The sequence below is a fragment of the Zootoca vivipara genome, chromosome 2 (genome assembly GCF_965207765.1).
Source record: "Zootoca vivipara chromosome 2, rZooViv2.hap1.1, whole genome shotgun sequence".
Classification (NCBI taxonomy): domain Eukaryota; kingdom Metazoa; phylum Chordata; class Lepidosauria; order Squamata; family Lacertidae; genus Zootoca; species Zootoca vivipara.
The window spans coordinates 52,633,741-52,661,291 of record NC_142584.1 but is presented as its reverse complement, the minus strand read 5'-3'; the positions used below and the strand labels follow the sequence as shown (position 1 = coordinate 52,661,291).

At 44.2% G+C, this 27,551-nt stretch overlaps 2 protein-coding genes across 7 annotated transcripts; one reads left to right on the top strand and one right to left on the bottom strand.

Moving 5' to 3' along the window:
- The first annotated feature begins 246 nt into the window (after positions 1-246).
- Positions 247-13,258, top strand: RNF14 (ring finger protein 14). 4 transcript variants are annotated; one of them, XM_035105371.3, is made up of 10 exons: positions 247-306; positions 1,934-2,085; positions 3,368-3,530; positions 6,399-6,550; positions 8,097-8,603; positions 9,313-9,541; positions 9,994-10,029; positions 10,386-10,558; positions 11,043-11,173; positions 11,541-13,258. In XM_035105371.3, the coding sequence occupies exons 3-10, from the start codon at positions 3,377-3,379 to the stop codon at positions 11,590-11,592; spliced, it is 1,434 nt and encodes a 477-aa protein (XP_034961262.1). In that variant the 5' UTR covers positions 247-306; positions 1,934-2,085; positions 3,368-3,376; the 3' UTR covers positions 11,593-13,258. The 4 variants fall into 4 exon arrangements, with proteins under 4 accessions (XP_034961262.1, XP_034961263.1, XP_034961264.1 ...); XM_035105372.3 differs by having other exon boundaries at positions 247-509; XM_035105373.3 differs by lacking the exon at positions 9,994-10,029.
- On the bottom strand, positions 13,245-27,477 carry GNPDA1 (glucosamine-6-phosphate deaminase 1). Of its 3 annotated transcripts, none has more exons than XM_035105376.3 (7): positions 27,229-27,477; positions 19,568-19,697; positions 17,301-17,402; positions 15,833-16,015; positions 15,137-15,321; positions 14,409-14,583; positions 13,245-13,754 (listed from the first exon to the last, which is right to left on the bottom strand). In XM_035105376.3, exons 2-7 carry the CDS (start codon positions 19,689-19,691, stop codon positions 13,657-13,659), a joined length of 867 nt encoding a protein of 288 aa, XP_034961267.1. In that variant the 5' UTR covers positions 19,692-19,697; positions 27,229-27,477; the 3' UTR covers positions 13,245-13,656. The 3 variants fall into 3 exon arrangements, with proteins under 3 accessions (XP_034961267.1, XP_034961265.1, XP_088519271.1); XM_035105374.3 differs by lacking the exon at positions 27,229-27,477 and adding an exon at positions 20,629-20,694; XM_088663145.1 differs by lacking the exon at positions 27,229-27,477 and adding an exon at positions 19,887-20,264.
- Between the last annotated feature and the right edge of the window lie 74 nt (positions 27,478-27,551).

The window sequence follows — 27,551 nt, the reverse complement described above, 5'->3', positions numbered from 1 at the left end:
CAAGCCACGTTCCAAAGCGGCCAGAAAGTTCTCACTGGGGTCGGGAGGGCGATCCCACCCCCCGAAAAAAAACCCTGCTCAGCGGGACACGAACGCGGCTGCCGCTCCATTAACTTCCAACCCCTCCAAGAACGTTAAGATGGAGACCTCCAGTCAAACCGGAAGCCGAGGGGCGCGCATGACCCGTAGGCTGGCAACCATGCGGCTCCTCTATCCTCTCTCTCTCTCCCCCCCCCTGCCGCTCTAGGAGTCGGAGCCGGAAGCCGAGGCCAGGAGACTTGGGTGAGGGAGGGGCCGCTTCAGCTGGTGAGTGACGGGTCGGGGCCGGGGTCTCAGCGCGCGCCTGCGAGGCGAGCGAAGCCCCTGCTCTGCTCCTGGCGGCGCCTTCTGGGGGCTTATGGCGGGGCTGGACCGTCCACGGGAGCTAGCAGGGGGATTTGCCGAGAGGAGAGGCACGCTAGCGCGGCTCAGGCGTTTCCGTGTGCACCGGCGGGGTCTGCCACGCCCAGGTTTCGTGACTCTTCGGGGTCTGGCCGGAAGCTAAGCACAGCCTCTTGGGGGGATTCTCTAGGTTTCCTGAACACGGTGCTTCTGTTGTAGGGAAATGCAGTTTTCTTCCCCCCAACAGTGAAGTCTAATGATTTGCACACCTGCTTTTGTCCCCAGCTACTATAGCTGAAAGTCCTACATGCTGGCATTTTGAGTGTCACTGACACCAAAAGGATGTAGTTTCCCCGCCCCTTTCTCTGCATTTCTGCTATTTTTGTGTACTGTACTTCTCTCTTAATTCTTTAAGGACTCAGGACATCTAGCTCTTGAGAGCGGTTTGCAGGATTATGGGAGAGCAGGGTTTGGACGATATATCAATATATTGTGCCAAACCAGTTAGTAGTTAACGTTGTAATAAGCGTTTCATAATATACCCCGAATCACAGATGTTTTGTGTGTTCTGTGTAAAAAATCATGACTTGGGAAAAACTGTCATCGCTTCTCTCCTGATTCCTGCCACCTCTGTTGCTTTGTTCCATAAAATAACAGTTTTAACAATATGGTAAAGGTAGTTAACAATGTATGAGTTTTAGACTGCTAAGTAGTAGCAGTTGCCAGGACATGACTCCATTGGCCTCGCCCTCTACATATTTCCACCATTTCAGACATTGTGATAGATCAGTATATCGTGAGGTTGATATAGCGCGATGTTGAAAACCAGCCCTACGCAGTAGCTAAGGGAAGCTAAGGGTTTTTAGACAATGAGTAGGCATTTGTCAGGAATTCCTTGTTCTCCATTATCTTCTGACATGGAGCAGGAGTTTGTAGTACATAGAATTTTGTTGTTGCCTTCTGTTACACCACTATTACTTTGATTTTTGTCTATGCATTAAGGGTTATATCCAGTGATGTCATCCCATTTGGGCAAGGACTTCTGCTTGCACAACAGAGCAACACCCCTCATGTGCTCCTCAAATCTGCTCTGGGGTTCGCCTCAATCCTCCAGATCGTATTTTTTGGGTGGGGGCAAGAGGAAGGAAAGGGACAGCAAGGTTTGTTGCACAAGCCAAAGTCATTGTGCAAATGGAACAACCTCACTGGATACAATCCCAGTGAGTATATGCTCTGGGATGTGCTGCAGAGTTACAAACTAGTCAGATTCACAGTACACTTTTATATGTGCCTGCTCAGAAATAAGCCCCTTTAACTGCAGTGGGAATTACTCCTACTAAATGGGTTTGCTGGTTTAGTAGGGTGGAGCCTTTCTAAATTCAGTAAACCCTGTTGCGGGACTGAAAGCATCCACCAGGAATTTTATATTTTAGCAGTGTAGAAGTACATAATGTAAGAATCATAGAATTGTATAGTTGGAAGGGACCCTGGATGTCAAATAATCCAACCCCCTGAAATTCAGGATTCTTACCTTTTATTTCTTTTTGTGCAGAAAGTAAGTACTAAGCATCATTGACTCTCTGTAGACCACTTAAGACACCAATGCCATTGTCTTCAGCAAGAAGTTGTATTCCTGTTGCCCGAGATATTCAGTGGATAAACAAGTTTGATGATCAGGCCTTACTGATGTGACTAACTAGAAAGGTACCCATTTCTTACAACATTCCTCTGCTAAAATGAAAATCAGAAACATTACACATTGGGGTTGCTTGTGTATTATTGTGTGTAGCTTAAGAAATAACAATTATTTTAATGGAAGAAAATGCATTTTCCATGTACCTTTAAGAAAATATTGCTGTGCTGTCATGATGATGATGATGATGCCACCAGTGTGCATTTCACTTTATCAAGTATGAGGGGATATGTAAGCCCCAAGGAACTTACAAATTTAAAATCTGACACATGAAACTAATCTTCGTGACCAGTTTCCTTCGGGAAATAATAGCCTTTCAGATGAAACGTGTTTGTAATAGGAGCCTGTTACCAATGTTGCTATAAAAATTGGCTTATTGTTATCTGCATGGACTTGCATGGGCTCAAGTACTCCCCCCCCCCACCTGCCACTCCATGAATATTTCAATGCTCATTTCATGGAAAAACAGTTTAGTGTCATGTTGCCATTCAGGATCTCATGGCTTACAATTTTTGAACGTAAGATTGGATTAAACTTTTGTGAGAGCAGTTTGGAATCTGATTGTGACACGACACGATTCTATATCCTGGCTACAAATTTTGCCTGTGTGTAGTAAAACAGATCCTACTGTGAACTACCTTGCTGTCCTGTGGGCAAGCTGTTGCCACTGTGTAACTGTGAATTGCAAAAAAACAGGAATTGCAAAAAACCAAGAATACATATAATCATACAGAGATTGTAAACTTAAAGCCACAAGAGTGTATACAAAGCAACAATCTGTCACAGCATTAAATGTGAGAGTCTTTAAGTTGTAGTCAGAGGTCGGTCATAAATCAGAAGCCAGGACAGGGCCCTGTTTCGGTGTCTTCATCTTCATCAGCTAGGTTTAAAGGGATCATATAAATGTCTCCTATTGTTTCCTGCATTTCTCAGAGTTAACAACTAAGTTTGAGAAGATCAACGTGTATCCTGAGATTCTCTGCATGTATATTTAAATTGCTGACTGCAGCATGCCTTAGCACAGGGTTGGGGAGCCTTCAGCCCTCAGGCCAGTCTTGACCCAGCATGGGTTCCAGTTTTGTCCCTAAGACAATTTTCGTGAACCATGCCTTAATGGGTGGGTGACATCTGCTGCTGGGCAGGTTTGATGGGTACAGTGCAGAAATCCATATTTAACCCCCTTGCCCATTCAGTCCTGCTTTGTTGGTTACATGTGCTCGTTTCCTATGGCCAATACCTTCAGAAGCCAGGAGTCTGCTTAATTTATATTGGGGATATGTTCATCATTAACAGGAACTGTAAATGTCTTCAGAGGACAAAGAAGCTCAAGAAGATGAGCTACTTGCTTTGGCAAGTATTTATGATGAAGATGAATTCAAGAGAGCGCAGTCTGTACAGGGAGGAGAAACTAGAATCTCTGTGGAATTGCCACCAAGCTTCACCATATGTATGAGTGGTGAGTCCATTTCCATGGATACTTACCTTCTTTAAGCTTATTGTAATACTATCGGATGTTCCAAGTGCTTTATTCAAGAAGTAGGGGCTGATACAGGTTAGGTCATGCAACACCTTTGGTTGGTATAGGTCATGGGTAGGCAAACTAAGGCCCCATCGCCTTCTAAATCTGGCCTGCGGATAGTCCAGGAATCACTGTGTTTTTACATAGAATGTGTCCTTTTATTTAAAATGCATCTCTGGGTTATTTGTGGGGCATAGGAATTTGTTCAATCCCCCCCCCCAAAAATATAGTCTGGCCCCCCACAAGGTCTGAGGGCCGATGGAGTGGCCCCCTGCTGAAAAAGTTTGCTGACCCCTGGTATAGGTTGTGTGAATGTTACATGTTGGTCCTGAGGGTGAACCAGCCCTAAAACATTTAGCTAACTGTAAGTTCTATAAGGCAGGCACCCCCAAACTTCGGCCCTCCAGATGTTTTGGACTACAATTCCCATCTTCCCCGACCACTGGTCCTGTTAGCTAGGGATCATGGGAGTTGTAGGCCAAAACATATGGAGGGCCACAGTTTGGGGATGCCTGCTATAAGGGGTAGTTGCATTGAATGTTAAGAAAGCTGTTCAGGTTATGTGAGATCCCAGTCTGCTTGTATCACACATAATCACAGAGCTCGGTCTTCAAAATAAAATGACCTCTGTAGAGTGGGATTATTTGGGGACAAAATCAATATTGGGCTAAGGCAGTCGCTCCATCAGGGCAAGCATTTTGACTTGCCAGACAGATCAATCTTCCTCCTGCACACTGTTCTGGGGATTCTCCTGAAATCCCCTCCCCCATTTCAGTTTTTTTGGGGGGGGATGGAGGGGAAGCCCCACTGCACAAGCAGAAGTCCTTGCAGAAGGCTTCCGCTGATAGAACTCATTAATTGAATCCCACCCTAGTTTTTGCCTGAATATGGTTGTGCTGGTGTGATGCCAGCACAGAATGAGATGTTGCACAATATTGTGTTTCAATATTGTGTTTCACCCTGCCTGCATCTTTGCTGGCATGGCAACTTAGAGGATTGAAGCTTACTTACACCTAAAGAACTGGACCTCACACTTCTTTTTAAAAAATTATGTGCTTTTCTATTAATTTTTCATTTGAGTAGTATCTTTCATCAGAGCTTCTTAGAAGAGTTCTTGAAATATTAATTGGTAGAAAGAGAGCTGTTGAAGCAATCCTGTCTAATATTGCGTATAAGCATTGGAAGTGATGCTTATGTTTATAAAACAGCTGCTACTGACAGAACCATGCTATTTTTAAGATTGTGAGCTCAACAACTTTTTCCTACCATTCTCTTAATTTGCAATGTTCTTTTTACAGAGCAAAAGAGGGAGGAACAATTTCCTAATAAGATATAAATGATAGACACTGAACTTAAGCTCCTAGTTTTAAGTTTTCCATTACCTTATTTTGAAAGCTTTGTGGATTGCTAGATATGGTTGGTATCATGTTGTTCCCTGAAATATTTTCTGCATACATTTATTTAGTTTGAAATCGTGTGCACAACTAAATTGTCCCACCAATATGAATTGGTCTTAGCACCCAACTGTATGGGACGACAATGCTACTTAGGCTGAATTAGCTTGTCTGGCTTTTCTGTTTTGTTCATGAGCATCTAAACCAGGCTTCCTCAAACTCGGCCCTCCAGATGTTTTTGGCCTAAAACTCCCATGATCCCCAGCTAGCAGGACCAGTGGTCAGGGATGATGGGAATTGTAGTCTCAAAACATCTGGAGGGCTGAGTTTGAGGAAGCCTGGTCTAAACCATTCTCCCTTTGGGGAATTCAGAGAAAGGAATGGGCTTTTTCCCTAAGCCTGTGGTAGCCCACATGGAGCCCTCCATCCCCCTCAGCCAATGCTGCCAGTTGTCAGGGATGATAACATCCACAACATCCACATTGGCTACTCCTGCTCTAATCACTATTGCTTAGAGCAGGGATGGGGAACAGAAAGCCAGATCTGGGAGTAGCCAGCCCAACACCTGACACCATACAACATTAGGTGAGTCAAACTTCAAGCTGAGGTTGCAAAGGAAGAATTTTCCTTTGCAACCTCAGCTTGCAAATCCCTGGCTTGAATTCTTTCTGGGGTTTCAAAGATTTTCTTGTCAACAGAAATTAGCACAAAATTTGAAAAGTGTCCACTTTGGGCTACAAAGGAAGAATCAGGAGCATACTTAGAGTCCACTCCGATTCTTCCTTTGCAGCTGCAGGTTGAATTCAACCTGCAGCTGCAAAGGAAGATTCTTCCTTGAACTTTCCTGTGCCTTTCCTGTGCCATATGACTCAGGAAAGGTGGGTATGGTTTGGCCAAAACAACCTGCCGGGCTTAATTTGTCCCAGAAGACAGAGTTTCCCTGTCAGTGGTTTAGAGACATGCTATTTAGCTAAGGCCTGGTTCAGACATTGCAACAATTGCAGGCTCACATCCTCAGACATAGTTTCTTGTGATGTCTGCATTGGATCAGTGATTGTTTCTACTAACTACAGTTTGCCTCAAAACCACTATTGGAAGCTAGAACTTACCGAGTGGGTGTCTCGTTCTTCTTTGGAGACAAAATATGGTTAGTGATAACCATGGTTTTTGCTTAACACCATAGCAAGCAATGGTTACTGTGAACCAGGAAGTGGAAGAGAGAATTAAAAAACATGTTGGAAGGAGGGACCATGCAATCCAAACACATCTCAGTAGAGTCTGTGTGAACTAGTTTTATAACAGAAATATTTCAGATGAAGGGAAACTTTATGAAACCATATCAAACAATTCTGTTAGGTAGTAGCACAGCTTGTTGCCTCTTCCTGACACTATCAGATTTTTATCTTTTTAGGCAACCTGACAGAGAATCTCCAGAACAGCAAGTTTGAATGCAGAGTTTGTTTTTTGCCTCCGATTGTGCTGCATTTTGAATTCCCACCAGACTACCCGTCAACTTCCCCACCTGTCTTCACCCTCAGTAGCAAGTGGCTTTCCCATGCACAGGTTCGATACAGGTCTTTAACATTCATGTAGTTCACCAGAATGGTAAAATTTCTTGTTAATGATTAATATTGTGGTTGGTTATTAATCTGGATGCAGCAACAAAAAACTACTTAGAAGAAGCTTAAGTGCTATCTAGGAAGAATAGTTTATTCAAACTTCTTAGATGTATCTCTGTCATATCTAAAGTCAGATGGTGTTAGTTTAAAACGTTTTTAATTGTTCTTAAAGCTGCTCTAAATACTTCATGTCCAATGAACTTCAGCATGATTAGCATTGCTTCTTCTTTTGAAAACTCCTACCATAAATTGTGGTTTTCCTTTTCCCTTCTACGTCGTCTATATATGTGCACCCATAATATTGTGCACACAAAGGGTTGTTGTGTGATGTGGGACATGCAGTGTGAATGCTGCACATGATGAGCAACTGTGCTCTCCTAAACATGGTGTGAGTACAGCAAAGTCCCCAGCCTTCTAGTTATCCAAACTCACTTTGCACCCCATGCTTAATTCTAAGTAAATAGTAATCCAGTTTAACAGAACACTGGATTTTCCAATGGTTTTCTTACTCTATATTTAAGACCTAAGTCAGGAAATAAAGGAGTTTCAAAATTTGGCATCAATAACACTAAAAATGCTTCATGAAAGTGAGAGTTAGATGCTGTTGCCTTGCATTAAAGAAATAGCTTTTATTTTAGATCTATAGTTGTTTATGGAAGAGTGAGTGAAGGATGTACATTTTGGTTTTGTTTATTCTATCATGAGAAAAGTATGTGGGTGATAATCCAGTGTGAGTCATGATCAGAGTAGACATTGAAATCAATGGAACTTAGCTCCATTAATTTGAATGGGTATGACGCTTATAAATCATTGCAGAAACAATAGTGGACTGCCAAATGAGACTCCCTTCTTCTTTACTAGAAGTCTTGCCAAATTCTCTCTAGCTTTCCAGCTTACATTTTACCAATGTAATGTTCTATTGGAATGAAGTTTTATGTTTTAACATTGTACACTGCCCTGGTATTTATTACATCTGGCATTTTATAAATAAAATATGAATACAAAGGACACTTAATTGCTTCTGGAATTGTACGTATTTTACACCCTGTGCTGTGGCTGTTCTCAGGAAGACCTCTACATTCTTACTATATTATTAAGGCTGTAGCGCTAAGCTAGGAGCTTCTATTCAGCAGAATGCTCCATTGCACTACATTGAGTTCCAAACTCAGGAAGGAATTCAGCATGGTGCTATGGTAATCATTCTGTCAGTGCAAGCATTTTGGCTTTCCAGATAGAACAATCTGCTGTCTCCTCCCCGTTTGCTATTCTGGGGGTTCTTCTGACCCCCCCCACTAATTGGGGGTGGGGGAGAGAGAAAACCCCTGTTTTGCTAGTGGAATTCCTTTTGTGGGCTTCTTCTAGTGGGGCCCATTACTTGAATCCAACCCCTAATCTTGAAATGGTATGCTTTCTTAAAAGATAAAGTAGGATACAGATTTCAGGAAGTGTAGAAGATGCTCTCACATTGCTGCTGTTTGTTTTTCTTCTAGCTTTCTGCGCTTTGTAAGCATTTGGACAACTTATGGGAAGAAAACAGAGGCTGTGTGATCCTGTTTGCCTGGATGCAGTTTCTCAAGGAAGAAACACTTACATATCTGAACATCAGCTCGCCCTATGAGCCAAAGATATGTGACCAAGGACAAGAGCAAAGCAGGAAAGGCAAAGAGGATGTGGCAGGCGCCGCAGCCGCAGCCGCGCATGAAGAAGCCCTCGATGCAAGAGCAGTGCAGGATGTTGAGTCTCTGTCCAGCTTGATTAGAGAGATTCTGGACTTTGATCAGGCCCAAAGGCAAAAGTGCTTCAACAGTAAAATGTACACGTGCAACGTCTGCTTTTCTGAAAAGCTGGGAAGTGAATGTATGTACTTTATGGAATGCAGGCATGTGTACTGCAGGGCTTGCTTGAAGGACTACTTTGAAATTAAAATCAAAGATGGTGAGGTCCACTACTTGAATTGTCCAGAACCGAAATGTCCTTCCGTTGCTACTCCTGGGCAGGTAACAACAATCATTTCTATGGCAATCCAATAAAAAAAAGAGTTTGGTTTTTAAATGCAGCACTGTTCTCAGCCCCACAATAGATAGGAGTTAACCCAAAGAGGAAAGCCTGGACTTCAACGCAAAATATTTGTGGCTGTAAAGGACTAGGACGGTAGTTTTGTGAAATAGATTTGCACTTAGACTAAGCACAAACTTAAACCCATGTTTCTAGTTTTCTGCAATGAGTTATTAGGTAGATGGCCACAGTTATTTGGAATGGGTGTGCTACCTAGAGCTTTTTGCGAATATTTGATGCTGTCTGGAATTTGACTTGGTCTGGTACTGGAATAACTGGAACACATGTAGATATGCTGTCTTGGGCACTGATTGCTCTCTTCTATGATCTGCTAGCTGAAGTTCCTATGAAAAGGCAACAGGTCTAACTAGAAAGTAGCTGATGAATACCTCAGCAGTGTCTCTTTTGCTTCTCTTAGCAAAGCCATGACTGAATCTTGCTAGGCAAATAAAGCCATTGCAGGTGCCTTCTTTTTCTGATAGTTGAAACTCACCAACACTATGATTTGTATCCAATGGCAGTCAAACCCAGCATAGACCCATTGAAATGAATGGACGTGACTAACTTGGGTTCATTCATTTCAGTGGATCTACTCTTGACTGGAATGTAGTTGGATCCAACCCTAAATTTTATTGATCACCTTCATTTTAGGTAAAAGAGTTGGTGGAAGAGGAACTCTTCGCACGTTACGACCGCCTGCTGCTCCAGTCGAGCTTGGATATGATGGCCGATGTGGTATATTGCCCACGACCATGTTGCCAAACACCTGTAATGCAGGAACCATCTGGCACGATGGGCATCTGTTCCAGGTGCAATTATGCCTTCTGTACGTTGTGTAAGATGACTTACCATGGCGTCTCCCGGTGTAAAGTCACTGCAGGTGAGTTGAACTCAACAAAAGTAGCCTTTTAACTATGGAATGTTTGGAAGTTAAATGTATATACTGTTTGCCTTTTGAGGTAGACACCTTTTTGATGATATTATTTCCATAGGATCATTTAAGTGGAGTTCTCTTAAGGATATAGTTTATTCTGTGGTCTTCCGCATAACATGTTCCTCCCACTGTTTCTGCTGTCTCTCCATTCCACTGGCCTCTTCACCCCATTAGAAGTACTGCCTATAGTTTTGAGATTCTGTTGTGTACAGTCAGGTGTGCACCAGAGTTGGGTGGGGAAACATTTTTCAGCCCAAAGGCTCCATTTCCAACCCTCCAAAGGCCACATGACAGGGCTAGAGGCAGAAGAAGGTGAAGCGAGAAATGTACATTTTACCTTCGTACAGTAGAGCAACTTTCTACACACACCACACACTCCTCTTTTATCTTCTACCCAGGTAAGCCAGAAGCGTTTTCAGACATACTCGATCCAGGTAAAAACGGCCGGGGTGCAAAACAGGGCCATTGAGGGGCATTGCCTGACGAAAGAGGGTGAAGCATGGGGAGAGCCCTAATAGCCAGACAGAGAGGACTGAAGGGCTGTAATCAACTTATTAGTTCAGTGCTGTTAATAAGTTTTGGAAATCAATTTCTGGTGGTGGAATTGATTCAGAACCCGTTGATTGCCTATGATTCAGCTGCTTCACAACCCCTGTTGATTGTTCCATATGGGATAAGCTGACCAGTAATGGCATTTGTTTTGTTTGAGAAGTCAAGTTAGGCACATTTGTGAAGTATGGTTTTGCCAGACTTGACCAGCGCCTTCTGTTCATTCTGTTGTTTCCCTCAGAGAAGTTAGCAGACCTGCGCAAGGAGTACCTTGAAGCAGATGAGGCCACGCAGAAGTTTTTAGAGCAGCGCTATGGGAAAAGGGTGATTCAAAAGACACTGGAGGAAATGGACAGCAAAGAGTGGCTGGAAAAGAATTCCAAATCTTGTCCTTCCTGTGGAACTCCTATAGAGGTGAGAACAGGACAGAGGGGGAAATGCTTCAGAGAATCAAAGGCATTTGTTTTGAGGATACTAACACAGATTCTTATAGGCAAATAACTTAGAACTTTTAATGTTTCCTTCTTTAGCACCCATGCACAGTCCGTTTTGTGGGTAAAAGACAAAGATTTCAAGGTTTCCCTTGAAGCTTTGGTATTGGGGTTCAAAAGCTGTACACACACATATCTGGGGCGAGAAGAATTGCAAGCTGTTTGTACATGTGTTTTTTTCTCTGTGCAATATACTAACACAGCCACCCCCTGTGGAAAGATCTTAAACTGAAATCCTGTGTGATTGTGTGTGTGAGAGAGCAGAGTAACTCCTTTTCCCTAGAAGGGAATCAGCAAGTTTCATATTTTTGAATGTGCTGTGATTACAGCGCAGATGACTGTGGCCTAAGACATAATTGATACTTGAAGTTGTTTGCCTTTGTGTCTTTCTTTCTCTCCACTGTCAGAAGTTGGATGGCTGCAACAAGATGACATGCACTGCTTGTACGCAGTACTTCTGTTGGCTTTGTATGGGTTCTCTGTCAAGAGGAAATCCATATATGCACTTTAATGATCCAGCCTCTCCCTGTTTTAACCGGTATGTATACTTCTGTAATACTGAAACTGTAAAGTTACAACAACTGCATTTGGGGCCAGTTTATTTGGATCAGCAGGAGCTGAAACCTAGAAGGATTTCAGCGCAGATTATGATCTAGTCAGCCCTCTTCCCTGACATGCACTCTTTTGGTGACCAGGCTTTATATACGAGTTTTGTTTGTGCTGAGAACATGCTGACTGAAGTGCTGGAATCCAAAGATGTGCTTTTTCAGCCCATCTGTATGAATAGGTCCTTCAGTAGGAAGGAAGAAGAGGCCAGCAGCTGAACCTCAGAGTGAATGTCTTGTTACGTATAGGTCAGTTTGGATGGTTTCCCGATTCAAGAGTTGCTTTCTTGTGTGTTTCAGGCTGTTTCGAGGTGGGGAAGATGATGGCAACTTCTGGGATGAGGAGGACTAGTCTGTACCCAGATTCAAAAGTGAAAGAAATCAAAGAAAAATGAAGTTGTGCCACACATGCTGTGTTCAAGATTGTACTTAAACATTGGCACTTGAGAAGAGTATGTATAAGCACTGAAAGGTGTTTATAGAACTTTTTTGTTGTTGGTTATCACTAAAAGTCTTCAAACTGGGGCGGGGGAACCATTTCCAGCAAGGGGGCTGGAACTTACCACACAGGCCACTTTGATAGGTGGGCGGGGCTGCCCGCCTGTCACTCAACTGGCATCAAGTGCGGTGCAGGTGGGTGTGGCTAGGGGGGGAAATTCACTTTAAATTTAAATTTGAACTTTAAATTCGCAGGCTGATTTGAAATCCTACGTAATTTCCAGATCTTTGCACCTTGAAAAATTAGAGCAAACTCACTAGAATAACAGTTCTTGCAAATGTCTCTGCTGCCACTGATTATTGTTATTTACCCATACTAAGGAGAAAGTGGCATTATAAATGCACATTGCTATAAAATCAGGGGTCCCTTAATGGTTCTTATTCTAGAACAGCAACTCATTCATGCTAGAATCTATTCCAGCAGGAGTGGAGATCCTCTCTGGCTTATGAACCCAAGAACATGATTTCTTTGATTTTTACCTTTCATTCACCTCCTGAAGCACTTTCCAACACTGAGGTTATTTGAACTTTTGGGACTCTTCCCATGTTAATTTCTGAAGCTGGCCTTCCACACAGTGTATAAATATTTGCCATCCTACTAGCTCACCCTACTGAAGGTCAACAGGTGCTATAAAGTAGCATCATATATATATTAAAATTACATAGAAATTCACTTTCACCATCACACCTGCCTCTAGATAATCTGGTTTACGGCTAAATGATGCACTGGCACAATAAGTCCTCAAACTTTTGCCTGCATGCTAGTTTTCAGGATTGTGTGAGAGGGGCTGCAGCCTCTGCTGGACAACCAGGTTGGCCTCAAGAACTTGCAAAATGGGGAACAAGTGTTCTCGTCTCTGGAGAAGGCTTTGCAGTCAAGGAGGTGTTTATTTCTGCTGCAGAAAGAGATGTATACCCTGGAGGTGCACTAAAAATCTGCATTATCCCAAAAGATGAACTTAAAGGAGAAACGGTTCCATTGTGAAGGGACTAAATCAGTGCACTGTACGTTTAAAGAATTTTGGTGTGCAACCTTAATTTTCACGCAGGCTATATACTGCTAGTATATTTGGTGTAATAAAAAAGGAACCAAAACAGAAAACAAACAAAAACTATTTACTATCCTGCATCCCCAGAAGCTGTAGTTGGTCTTCCCCATGCAGGTCCCCTCCAGCTGTTTTGGATTATTACTCAGTTCTGGCTGGGGCTGATGGGTTTTAGTTCAAAACATTGGAGGGCAGGTTGGGGAAGACTACTCCAAGCAGTAATAGTAAGGAGAGTCCAAGAACATGGGCAATGTTTTGGCACCATGGAGGACTTGGAAGTGGGGGAAGTATATATTCATTGTATATGATGCAATACAGAATTATGGAAACTTTAAAAAATTGTGTTCTCTGGATGGCTTACAATTCTTGCTTTCTCTGATTATGTTTCCTTAGTTCCCAGTCAGCCCCCAACAATGTTCCAATCCATCTTTCCAAATCCTACAGAATAAATGCAACTTGATTGTTTTGGGAAAATGTACAGATTTTAATGTAAAAAAAATTAGTAGCAAAAGCTCCACATTTTCACATTCCATTCTTGGTTACAGATCTTCTTTTTGTTATGCAAACAGATAACATGTTCAGATTTCCTTCTTAGTAACCCTTAAGTTATACAATGCTCTGTTAAGGAGAAATAGACAGCCTCTGTTTTCTCATTTGGTCTTTCAAAAGGGGGCAAACTGACAGTTAGCTTTGCAGCTGAACAATGCTTGGTATAGCTGCATCCTTTGCTACTACCTCACTATTGAGAAAATGATATTTTCCAATAATGTGTTTTGCTGTAGACTGTTCCTGAGATACAAAGGCAGGGTGCTTTCAACTAGCTCCATGTAAGTTTAGGGACTGCACAACCAGTTGCTCCAAATCATAAGAGGCTAGTCACTATATGGCTTCTTGGACTGTCTTTTTTCTTCTCCCATTTCTTTCATACTGTATAGTGGATCCACAAGTTTGTTGTGAACAAGCATCAAACCTGAATTAATTGATACAAAACAGCAGACACTTAGTTCTAATGCAGATATTAGAGGAGTCCCTCAATAAAACTGGCAGTAGCTTCAAAGGAAATATTTCACATTCTGCCTAAACCAGGCATCCCCAAACTGTTTTGGCCTACAACTCCCATGATCCCTAGCTAACAGGACCAGTGGTCAGGGATGATGGAAACTGTAGTCCAAAACATCTGGAGGGCCGAAGTTTGGGGATGCCTGGCCTAAACTTACAGTCACTACTAAAATAGCTTAGGGGCAGTTACCAGTTGAAATGTTTTCAGTTCATAGTAGTATTCTGTACACCACTTAGAGCTTTAAAAAATATAACACTCCTCAACATTTCTAAAAAAAGAGTAGCAGCAAGTAAAGGAAAAATAATTAGTGACTCCCCAGTGAGGTAATAGCTTTCCAAATTGGAGAATGGACCAAAACAGTGTGCATTGCATGTTAAGGACTTAGAAGATTCTCCTTGTATTTAAGGCTCCCCAAAGATAAAACAGGTGAGCAGCGAGCCGTACTTAGCAACCCAGGGGGAGTTCTTGTAAAGTCCTTTTGAGTTACCATCTTTCACATCCGTGTTTTAACGGCTGTTTACCCACAAGGTGACCATCTCTCATCCTCATTACCAAGCTACTTACCTTGAAAGTACTTCACAGTTTTTACTTTAAGTTCCAGCGTGGCATCTTCATCGCATACAAAGACAGTGCGGGGATGTTGCTGAAAGGCAGACACTGTCCACATGTGATTTACTCCTTCCTCAATAGCCTTGTACAGAGCAAATGCCTTATGGGCTCCTGTGATTAGAATCATAACCTGAATTGCAAGACACAACAGGGAACACGGTTAGGCTTAGGGCTTTTGTGACCTTCCGAGATAAGAAAGAAATGTTCCTTGCTACTCTCTAATATGTACAGATTTTAGGGTGGAGAAGGAGATGAGAGAGGGACGTGATGAGAGAGTGGAATTTGCTACCAAGGAGTGTGGTGGAGTCTCCTTCTTTGGAGGTCTTTAAGCAGAGGCTTGACAGGCATATGTCAAGAATGCTTTGATAGTGTTTCCTGCTTGGCAGGGGGTTGGACTGGATGGCCCTTGTGGTCTCTTCCAACTCTATGATTCAGAAAACCAACATTTTACAAATAAAGTAAGGGACAAGAGTTAGAGGATACTACCAATATTTGAGAGTGTCTGCCAACAAGGGGCAGAGAGAGCAAAGTAGCATGTTCGTCATAGTCAGTGTGACGTTGATTTCCACTTTAAGATTCCAACTCCCATCAGCCCCTGTCAGTATTAATGATAGAAGCTGGTAGTTCAGCAACTTCTGGCGGCCACAGGTTCCCCATCCCTGAAATTAAGGTATTGTGCTAACCTCTCTGGCATCCATGACTGTACCCACTCCAACTGTGAGTGCCATTGTGGGCACTTTGGAGAGGTCTCCATCAAAGAATCTGGCATTAGCCAATATCGTGTCCATAGCTAAGGTCTTGACTCTGGTTCTGGACACCAGGCTTGAACCTGGCTCATTGAAGGCAATATGACCATCTGGGCCAATACCTGTAATGGAGACAGTTCACGTTTAGAATCTAGGTGAAAGGAAACGTCAAGAAGAATACAAGAAAGTGACTCAGGCTTAAGTGCTAATTGGGCTCAAGAAAACTAACAGGAGTTGCAAGTCGCCTTTAGCTCATAAACCATCCTGTGAAAATTTACTCACCCCTGATTAACATTTAGGTAAAGCATCTTCTCCCATATCCCAGGACCTGACAAAGTCATCTACAGGGTAAGCAGAAATAATGAAACTAGACTGCTACAGCAATCTTCAGTTAACTGACACTATCTGCCTCTTCTGTACATGTGTATACACCACTTGGTATCTTACCCCTTGATGGCTCATCACTTTGGTTTGCAGCATAAAATGAACTGCTTTTGCTACAAAGCACATGCTCTGAGGTAGACACAAAAAGCCAGTGTGGCAATTTGCTGATCTACGAAGGTCATTTCACCACCTGCAAGTCACTGAGGGATGGCCACGCATGTTCAAACCTTGCCCCATCTCAATGTTCACCTCCAACAAAGAGTTCGATTCCTCCAGCCTCTTTGATTTTTTCTTCAAAAGCCTCACACTCTGCTTCTAGGTTAGCTGCATTTCCATCCAGAATGTGTGTGTTTTCAGAGGAGATGTCGATGTGCTTGAAGAAGTTGTTCCACATGAAGGAGTGGTAGCTTTCTGGGTGATCCCTTGGAAGACCTGACAAGAACACAAGGTTAGCTCAGGGCTATATATTCCTGCATTTCTGTGAAATGAATGCAGCAGCAACAGCCCAATGTCCTACTGTAGCATCCAGCAGGGGGGAAAGTTGCATATTTTATTGTTGTTTTTGCAGATGAGTTTCTCTCCAGATGAGTTTCCCACTCCACAAATATTACAGTCACTACTTGACCACCCATGCTCCTCCTGGCCTGTTACACAGCAGTCTAAAGTTCACTCTCTATGGACCCATGATAAGAAAGGGTGGCCAAACAGAACAGAACAGAACTTTGGAGCTTGTTTTCTAATTCACAGCAAGCAGGGATCATGGGGAAGTGTCAGAACCTGCAGCATTCAGATTATAGCAGCTTCAAAATGTTCGTCTACATTACACACATTAAATTCTTGCTTCCTCCCCCAAAGGCTAAGTTTTTAAAAAAAACCAACACAGAGAATCAATTTAATGAACATTCCTTCTATACATTTTTGGGTGCTTTGTCAGCTTGTCAGTCTGTTTAGGGAAGCTTTTAATGTTTAATAGATTATTGTATTTTAATGTTCTGTTGGAAGCCGCCCAGAGTGGCTGGGGAAACCCAGCCAGATGGGCAGGGTATAAATAATAAATTATTGTTATTATTGAATGACAGCAACAGCAATGTGAAACAAACAGACCCCTGCCCACAAAACAACAACAGACTGCTGAACTAACAATGCTTGGAGATAAGCAGGAATGGATTTTTGAATGAAGGGACCGTGAGCCCTGGTACTAAAAACAAATCCCTTTGCTCTGTAGCTGCTCAGAGGCACCTGGGTCTTTAATTGGAAGTGTATGTATGGAAGTGTATGTCTTTTGCACCTACAGTAGCTCAAATTGGTGGATCTTGAGGTTTTAGTAAAACAACAACAGATCCTGCAAGCCCAAAGTCTGCCCTCCCATTTTACTGTGCTTCATTCTTTGCCACTATTTGTTTCTGAAAGACAGTTCTTAGGTTTTCAGCATTCATACATTATCTCAGTAATCCTCACAACCATTCCTGCAAGGTGGGCCATTATTACTGTCCTCATATTGCAGATAGGGGAAACAAGGCTGAGAGAGAGTGACTTGCTGCTAAGTGGCAAGATCCAAACCATCCATTTCCTGGTTCATAAGCTTGGTTCCTGAATCACTGCAATACTGTATAAAAAACAAACCCTTATTGAGTTGATCACAGTAAATAAATGCTGTGGGCAAAGAATAGCAATTATTTCCCCCCCCCCTGCAGTTCTCAACAAAAAGGTGACTCACCCACATACTCATCCATATTGAAAGTTTTCACATATTTGAAAGAAAGATCTCCATTCTTGCAATATTCTATTAGTTTTTTGTAGCATCCTAACGGCGTACTTCCTGGAGATTAAAAAAAGAGAGAGCCTTGCACAGTCAGGGAGATCTAAATCTGGACCACAGAAATGGGAAGCAGCATGCATTTGACTAGAAATCATTGTGTGTGCTACTACAGAACAACAGCTCAGATGCCTGTGGGGCTGCTCAGTTCTAGTTCCACCTACTTAGATTCCTTCTAATCAGTACTTCCATCAAGGTCTCCAAGACCATATTGGCACCCCAGCTCCAAAACACATTTTCTTGAAAGTGTTTTCTGCCAATAGCACTGGAAGAGTCTCTTAAGTGCTGGCATGCAGAGAAAATGATTCCAATCTGTACATATACAGTGGGGTAGTACATGTATCAGGAATTTGGAGGTGTATGACACAACACAAATAAGCCAATTAAGTGACAGAATCCTCACCACGTGATTAACAGGGTTCATGGCTCACTGGAATAGAATACCTAGGCATCAAGTCTCCGTCTGTAAGGAGCATGTTACAGTCGCAGAATGGTTCTCGTAATTCTGCAATATAGCCCAATCAATACAGTTCCTCTTGTTAACCCAGTCCAGGGATGTCTTGGAGTTCAATGAACATGGGAACCACAAAACAGCAGCCTCATGCCGAGCTCTCCCCTCTCCTCCACTAACATCTATCTTGATTTTTTTTAGTGGTTTATTTTTAAACTTTTATAAAGAATGCAGACTCTAAAGCTTTTATCTTGCTTCTCAGCTAAAAGGTCCCTCTACTGCAGGGGTAGGCAACCTAAGGCCTGTGGGCCAATCATCTTCTCAATCCAGCCTGCGGATGGTCCGGGAATCAGCGTGTTTTTACATGAGTAGAATGTGTCCTTTTATTTAAAATGCATCTCTGGGTTATTTGTGGGGCCTGCCTGGTGTTTTTACATGAGTAGAATGTGTGCTTTTATTTAAAATGCATCTCTGGGTTATTTGTGGGGCATAGGAATTCATTCATTTCCCCCCCCCAAAAAAATATAGTCTGGCCCGCCACATGGTCTGAGGGACGGTGGACCGGCCCACGGCTGGAAAAGGTTGCTGACCCCTGCTCTACTGGCGAGCACCATCAGTCTAAAGTAGGGGCGCCAACTTGCCCCCCCGAGGGGGTGGTGGTTATGTGACACATCACATGACGCATCATGTGATGCTGCCCAATATACACCGGGCGGGGGTGGGACATGCAGAGGGCAATTTCCCTTGCTCATCCCAGCCCATGCTCAGCTTCTTCACTGCTGGCCTGCGGCTGTGACAAGCGAAGTAAAGATCACCCATGCTCGGCTCAGGCACCACCCAGCTCCTGGGTGGAGGCTGGGGTGAGCAAAGCTGCGCTTGGCGCAGCCACCGCCTGGCTCATGGGCTGCCGGGTGGAGGCTAGGGTGCACAGAGGGTGCCCGACGGCGGGGGTGGGCAGCCCCCTAAATATGGGGGAGCACAGCCCCCTGGCCAAAAATATTAGGGGAGCTGAAGTCCCCTCCACCCCCTATACCCTGCGCCGCTGGCCTAAAGATTACTTGGGGCTCAGATGCTGTGGCATGCATTTCTTCGTAATTACATTGGTAGTCAAATACATGGAGCAGGAAATATGTTGAGTGGTGAGAAACGTACAGGGATGAATTAAAAAGGTTTGAGGGGGAAGAGAGGAGGAATCCAAATAGGGCTGCTATTTTCAGTGTCACTCCCTGCGGTCCTTGAACAGCAGGATATAAAAAAATAAAGAAACTATCTAGTTCCTCCTGCTACCCACTTTGTGCAACTAACACACTCTATTACAATGAGCACAAAGTGGGAGATACATCCATAGGAAGAGGCTGTCCCCCACCAGCACTGCACCCCACCTTCCACTTACATAGCCCATAGGATTCCGAGGCTGATTTGGGGTTATGTAAAACTGGGAATAATATGTGTAGCATGTGAGGGTAGTGGAGCAGTCACACAACAGAAAAGTGTTTAAAAAAGAAGTTTACATGGATCTTGTTTTAAAAGTAGTTTCCCAAAATAGAGATGCCCTCAGAATAGTTAGTCACTTCTTTAAAAGAATGGCAAATACCCTGTATAAAGAAGAATGTCTATTACATAGGCTGAGTCCTCCAGCTGACTAAGTGTAAAGTAAATTAGGGGTGGAAAACTGAGGTAAGAGCCCTTCCATCACAAAGCCAGGCTTGTCACTTACCAGTGGGAAGTCCAAGGGTGAAGTATTTGCTTGGACCAGGACTAAACTGGATGATCCGATTCCTAATGTACTTTGCTGCCCATTCACTGGCTTGAGCATAGTTCTCTAGAATGATGAGTTTCATGCTAACCTGCAAATTTGAAAGAAAGGTTTGATTAACAGATTGCTAATAGGTAGTAAGCTATCAGCAGCATCACTACCCACCATTCCCTCCTAAAACCAACAGCACCTCTTCTGCTTGGATGCATTTGGCTTGCAAGCCTAAAACTGCAACTGGTATTCAGAGGCATAAGCCTCCAACCGTGGAGATAGAACATACCCAGCGTGAACAGTAGGCATCATGAGCAAGGACCTGGACTTGGATATTTTCCGAGTACAATTCCCACCTGATGTTGTGAGTGTGTTTATATAACACACACACATTCATATACCCTCCAGTGCACTGAGCAGAAGGCAGCAAGCAACAGGTTGCACAGGCACTTTTAGATCCACTAAGCAACAGAAGCAGCTACCGGTAGCAACACCTAGGGAAGAGTACATATCTGTACCCCACATTATATCGATTGACCAGAAACACGGCCAAGTCTTAGTTCCTGATTCATAGCCATCAACCCAGGTTACGTGTAAGCGTGTAAATAAAACTTAGAAAGCCCTCTTTCCCCTTTCTCTCTTCAACCCCCCTGATCGCGAGGCGGATGAGCTGTTTAAAAGGAATGTTGCTAGGAGACATAGCGGAAGCCACTGTAGGAGGGGAGTATGTCAAGGGCTCAGAGATCAGAGACCAAACCGCGGGAAAGGGAACTTTATTTTAGAGCACTAGATGGAGAAGAGACGACGAGGAGGGAGACAGGGAGACAGACAGACAGACAAACACACGCAAAAGGACCCCTATGTGCCAGTCTCGCAATGCAGCCGCTTCCGGCAAGAGACCCAGGTCTGCAACAGGTCCCGATCATTCGGTGCAGAACACGCCTCGACACGTACAGGAACAGGCAACACCCCGGATCCGCATCCTGGATCGCTGCCCACATCGAACGCCGGGCATATTTCCTCCCACTTACCGTTCCGCTACAGCCCCTACTTCTCCAGTTTACTCCTGGCCCGCCTTCTCGTTGAGCCTAGGACCCTAGGCGGTCATGTGAACGGCGGTTGGTCACGTGGAGAGAAGCGCCGAACAGAAGCTCCGCCCCCGGCCCCCTCCCCTCCCCTTCGAACGCCTGGCTGCGGCCGCCGTGGGAAAGAGGAACTGCTGAGCTTCGCACTTCTTCCTCCCTTCCGCTTAGCTCAGCTCTTCTTGGGGAAAAAACCCGAAGGCACTTCTGCTTTGCAAGTGGGGCCAGGCTGGCGACGAAACAGTGTAGTGTGTCGAGCGCTCTGCTCCAAGGTGCTAGCCAGCCACGACCTTTTCCAGGATACTCCATTCTGTTTGCCCTCCCATCCCACTTTTCTAAGTTTTCATTGTTTATTTCCTCGAAGGTGGTGGAAACTGCTTAGAGGTTTTTATCAGTTGAGGCTGGTATGTAAATCTTGTCAGATAATACAAATGAAACAAATTCCCTCCCCAATTTTTTCCTCGCAAGATCCCAGTGAGGTAAGTAGGTTGGATTGAGAGGCAGTAACTTGCCCAAGGCCACCCAGTGCATTTCATGACTGGGTGGGGATTTGAACCCTGGTCTCCCAAGGCCCTTTAACCACTTATTACTACAGTATTGCCATATCTAGGAATCTGACACAAGCTCTTTGTTCATAATTACATCTTTGGTCTAAAGCAGTCTTGCAAGCTTATATGAATTCTGAAAACCTGATTCTGTCCATCCTCCTCCTCCTCAATATGAAACAAACACACTTAGTGCAGCAGTTTCTGTAATTTGACACAGTCAAGTTTGTTAAACAGTCTTAATGGGGTGCAAACAGGCAAAGCTCTTGACAGTATCTACAACCAGTCTGGACTTTGTAGGCAGATGGTACAAAGTAGACAAACTTCAATGGCAGGACCATCCAACATAGGAATGGGTTACCAGGCAGACAGCAGTGGCTTCTTCCAGCAGCTCTTGGAGAAAGCAGATCAGTCACAGAAGCAGAGGAAGCTACTTTCTCTGTGTCAAACCATTAGGCCATCCAGCTCAGCTTTGCACTAAACTGATTGACAATGTAGAGTTTTAGACGGGAAGCATTCCCATCCCTACCTACCTACCTACCTGGAGATGCTAGGGACTGAATCTGAGTCTTAGGCATCCCAAGCAGATGCTGTGATACTGTACAATGGACTCGTTCTCGTATAAAAGCTACCACCTGCAAGGGAAACTCTTTATTTTTAACACTGCTCTTTTGTGCGAATGCATTTCTGTGCAAAAGAGCCATTTTAATTGTAAAAATAGAAATACCATGAATGTGCCCTCAGCAGTTGGTTGTGGGAAAAGGCAGGCTGCAGCCTTTCCTTTGGGCTGATGGAAACAAAATGGAAATGGGGGGCATGGAGGGAGACAGCACCCAGCAAAACATCACCACAGGCAGGGTTTTTTTTCATCCGGAACTCACAGAAACTCAGTTCCGGCACCTCTCAGGTGCGCACTTCCTACTGTAATTCTCATGCCATTCATTGAATTTTAATAGGCTTACTGAGTAAAATAAAGTAAGATGCTGCCATCACATTTCTTTATGAAAGAAAACTTAGACAGTTTTATATGGATAAATATGCAAATAAGTTCTTTTCAAGTGATGTTTTATAAAAGAGTCACTTGTCATTCTGCAACGACCAGCACTACCTGAAATGTAGAAATATATGCAAGGAGAGTTTAAATAATGAGGAAGATGTCTGGGTGTTGGCAAACTACTTTCTTCAAGGACCTAAATACATTCAACCCTAGTAGGATACTTTAATACAGCTTCAGTTTGTTCACCTCTGCAGGAAAATTAGGATGAAAAAGGCATCTAATAGGTTATACTGATTACCTCAATGAAGAAGAAGCTGCAGGTCACATACGGGCCTGCACACACAGACTGTGATCTTATCAAGTCAACATTACAATAATAGGGTGCCCTTCTTGGGTTTGGGCCTATTAATCAAGGAGCTTTTTTGTCCTTACAGTTAATATCCTGAAGGAGTGCTTCTTCAGTATATACTGTCCTGCTCATGCATTTAAGATCTTCAACTAAGGCCCTTCTCCAAGTGCTGTCTCTTAGTGAAGTGTGTTATACCGGTACTTGCATGAAGGAGACAGCCATTTCCTGGTGGCACTCTAATTTTGGAAAACTCTCCTTAGATAGACTTGGCTGGCATTGACATTACAATATTTTTGAAAGCAGGTAAAGGCTTTCTTGTTTGTCAAGTTATTTTAAAGGGGCTACATTTTGTTTTTAGCTATTGTATTTTGATCCTTGTTTTATGATGGCTTATGTTTTGGTTTCTCTTTTGCTTTTATGGTATTTTATGATTGATGTTATAACTGTATGCCAACCTGGATGAAGGGCAGTTAAATGCAATCTAAGTAACACATGGAAAATATTTAGAACTTCAGCCTTCCTTTGCTCTGCAAGCTATCATATACTCGCTAAGCAAACAATAAAGATAAAATTCAGTTAAATAGAACATAGAAATAGGAAGGTACAGACTAACGGTACTTTTGAAGCTGTTTTACATGTGATGTTCCTAAGTGCAGGGAATAACAAACACAATCTAATTCTCTTGCATATCAGTTTCAGGTGATAACATCCAGCCATTTTGCTCTTATCAAGTCAGAAACCCATTTGTTACTAATTACTGAAAATTAGCAGGTATAATTAGCAGGTTAATAGGTTCACAATACATCACTGCTGCCTTTATCATCAGGTTTAGTTATACAGCTCCTGGATAATTCATACCATATTTGGAAAGCAAATGACTAGAGAAAGCCTTTATTCAAGAGATGTGTCCAACTTCATGGTTTCTTTCATTGCCGATGTTCCAACCAAGGCAGCCTTTTACCACATTTCCTTCAAATTACCAAAACATCAAGAAAAAGAGCTCCAGCCTTTTAGACATCAGAATAACAAAAGGATGTGGGGTCAGATTTTTAAAAAGTAATTTTAAATCATATGACCCAGACAAAGCTAAGTGCAGCTACATTCTATTGGTTACACTGAGGGAGCTGAAAATTTGCATATGGTTGCAATCCTATACACATTTATTTGGGAGTAAGTATCATTGAATTCACTAGACTTTGCAGTTAACATGCATAGGAAGGGGCCGTAAATCTTCTGTTAGCATCAACAGGACTAAAAGACACATGAGTTTGGCTGCATTGAATCTGCCATATCTGATAATTTACTAAATAGCTGAAGAGCAACCTAGCCAAAGTTAACTACCTTTAGGTCTTGTTATTTATTGTCATTGATCTCTTTATACAATGAATTATGAATAAAGGAGATGAAGAATTCCTTCAGAAAATGCAACAACTGAAGCAGGTAATGAGTGTGCATACTAGTACAGTGGTACCTCGGTTTAAGAACAGTCCTGTTTACAGGGGCGTAGCCAGGATCAAAATTAGGGGGGGCAAGGGGCGGGGCCAAGGCATGGGAGGGGCCACAGTGGGGCAAGGAAAGCCATGGTCATTCAGGGGCGAGGGGGTGCCAGGATCAGCCCGAAATTGGGCTGCTCCGACCCCCTCCTCCCCCTCCGTGATCGGCAGGGGCGAGGGGGCACCAGGATCAGCCCGAAATCGGGCTGCTCTGACCCCCTCCTCAACAAGCAGGGGCGAGGGGGCGGCAGGATCAGCCCGAAATCGGGCTGCTCCGACCCCCTCCTCCCCCTCCGTGATCGCCGGGACGGGTGGAGGGAAAGCTGGCTTTCCCTCCACCCGCCCCACAGCCAGCCAGGGAGAAGGGAGACGTCCCTTCTAGCCGGCTGGCTGTGGGGCGGGCGGAGGGAAAGCCAGCCAAATGCTTTGCGTGGCTCTGGGGCTTTCCCTCCACCCGCCCCACAGCCAGAAGGGAGACGGCACCGGGCGGCGGCGGACAGCGGGGCAGGCTGGCCAGCGGCCCTGCTTCTGGGGGGGCAACTGCCCCCCTGCCTACACCCATGCCTATTTATGAACGATTCAGTTTACAAACTCTGCAAAACTTCCGGTTTGCAAACTTTACCTCAGTCTACAAATGGAAACCGAACGGTGGAAGGGCACCGGTGGCGGGAGGCATCATTAGGGAAAGCACGCCTCGGTTTAAGAATGGATTCGGTTTAAGAACGGACTTCAGGAACGGATTAAGTTCATAAACCGAGGTACCACTGTATAACCAATATTCCCCTGGAGCTGTGCATTGCAGAGGAAGATCAGAAGTGGACTTTCTGCAATGCTTGTCTTCCTTCCATTGAAGAACCCATGATATGTTTTGGAGGAACCCCAGAGTTCCCCAGGGGTGGCCAACTCCCAAGAGACTGTGATCTACTCACAGAGTTAAAAAAGCTCTCTGCTGCCGCCACCACTTTCGCTCCTGCTGCTGCTTGCTGCTGCAGAGGCGCTTCCCTGAAATGCCCTGCAGGGGGCGCAGGGCCGCACCACACGGCGGAGCCAGAAATGGGGGGGGGGGGCCTCAAACCAATCAATCGAAGCAGGCTGGAAGGCGGGGAAACCTGAGCGCGCGCGCGCCCAGTTGTTAGGCAGACGGGTAAAAAAAAAGGAAAGGAAAAAAGAGTGCACGGCCTTCAGGGTAGGGCGGGGCGGCGGAGGACACACTCCACACTCCAGGCTCCTCCCCTCACATGCCTCCTTAGCCAATCGCCGAGCAGGAAGGTGGGGGGGCGCCAGAAGGTGATCTCGCCTAGGGCGTAAAAAACCCTAGCACCAGTCCTGGATCTACCCCCTTTTGGGGGGTTCAGGTCAAAACTGTTGAGGTTTTTTTAAGGAAGGGAAGCCCTGTTTTGGCGGGCTTAGGTCAAACTTGTTGAGCTTCTTTTAGGAGGGAGGGAGGCCCATTTTTGTTTAGGGCTTCAGGTCATAGTTGTTCAGCTTTTTTTAGGGAGGAGGAAAATTTTGGGTGAGCTTTTTTTTGGGTGCCAGTGATCTAGCAGTGATCTACCACAGACATCCAGTGATCTACCAGTAGATCACGATCTAACTGTTGGACGTGCCTGCCCTAGAACACAATTGAAAATGCACGGCTAAAAATAACCACAGAGGTGGATGCTGTATGTCAGTGTCACTAATTTATTAGACAGCCATTTGATATACTGAACAACAGGTTCCAATGTCTTTGAATTCATTAGCGTTTTTCATTTGTTCTCTCTCTCTCTTGAGCTCCCCTTCTTCCCGATTTCTTGGTATGAAAAGTGACAAATCAAAGGTATAATTCCTCATCTATCAGCTAGTTTAGTTGACCACTTGGCAAGGTAGAATCAACAACTAGCAGGTGATTGGCAAAGGCTGTTCTATTGGGATCAACAAAAAGATCATTTATTCTTTTCATAGTTTTTAATAAAACAACTCATAAAAAAGCCAACAACTAGCAGGTGAAGTTGTTGTTGTTTAGTCGTTTAGTCGTGTCCGACTCTTCGTGACCCCATGGACCATAGCACGCCAGGCACTATTACAATGTATCCTGTAATTATCAGTCTGAGCTGCCTAATGACTGTTGATGCTGTTTGTCCTTAGGATAACCTTAGCTCCCGTTCTCAATCCATAAAATGGGCAACCGTTTTCTAGATGCTTAATGCCTTGGCCATACAATGTGGGACTTGAGCAAGCAGGCTGGTGTGGCTTGTCTTATCTGCTCTTTGGGTGAGTTAACTGGTTTTCGGATTCTGGCACAGTCCAAATGATGTGGTTATAATCACTGGGTGAGGTGGGGGTGTCTGGCAAGCAGATGATGGCACTGCTTGGTGGCAGGGCACTGGCAAGCAAATGTGGCTGCTGTGCACCTCAGTTAAAGGGCCTGTTTCCTGCAAGCTCCATCACTGGGGCCATCACTTGAACCCAGGGCTGGATTTAGGTTTGATGAGGCCCTAAGCTACTGAAGGTAATGGGGCCCTTTATGTCCAGCTGTCCTTTGTCAACAACAAATTGCCGCTGCTTTTTGTCTTGAATATATGCTATATGGTAATTTATGGACCTACAGTGGTACCTCGGTTTATGAGCACAATTGGTTCCGGAAGTCTGTTCATAAACTGAAGCGTTCATTAACTGAAGCGAACTTTCCCATTGAAAGTAATGGAAAGTGGATTAATCCATTCCAGACAGTCCGCGGAGTAACCGTTCATAAACTGAAGCGAACTTTTCCATTGAAAGTAATGGAAAGTGGATTAATCTGTTCCAGACGGGTCCGCGAAGTACTTAAACTGAAGCGTTCATAAACTGAAACATGGGTGTAATTGGTTCCGGAAGTCTGTTCATAAACTGAAGCGTTCATAAACTGATGCGAACTTTCCCATTAAAAGTAATGGAAAGTGAATTAATCCGTTCCAGATGGGTCCGCGGCGTTCATAAACCGAAAATTCATAAACCGAGGTGTTCATAAACCGAGGTTCCACTGTAATAGGTATCTAAAGTCATTTGCCACTGTTGCTGTATGTAGGTTTTATTTTATTTGTTTTTTATCTTATATTTTGGAAATGTTCATCCAGGTTTTTTTTCCTTTTTTGGGGGGGGGGGTCCCAAGAGAGTGGGGCCCGGCCTAAGCTATAGCTTGTTTACCTTATACGTAAATCCGGCACCGCTTGAACCCAAGGAAGGGTGTCGTCGTTATTACTGTTTGCATTTCAAGATCTGCGGCAACTCTCTCCTCACGCCTCATGGCGATGATAAAACGAGCTCAAGGGAGGAACACTGGCATCTGATCAGTTCACGGGATGCGAAACCGCGAGAGGTTTTGCGCGGTCCTTGCGGACCAAAGGATACCAGGAGGAGAAACGAAGCCGCGAGGGATTCTTGTGTGGAAGGTTCGCGCCGCGGCCTGGGAAAAGAACGGGCGCGAGGGCCGTCAGATGCGCCGCTGCGCCGGGGATGGCGAGGGGGCA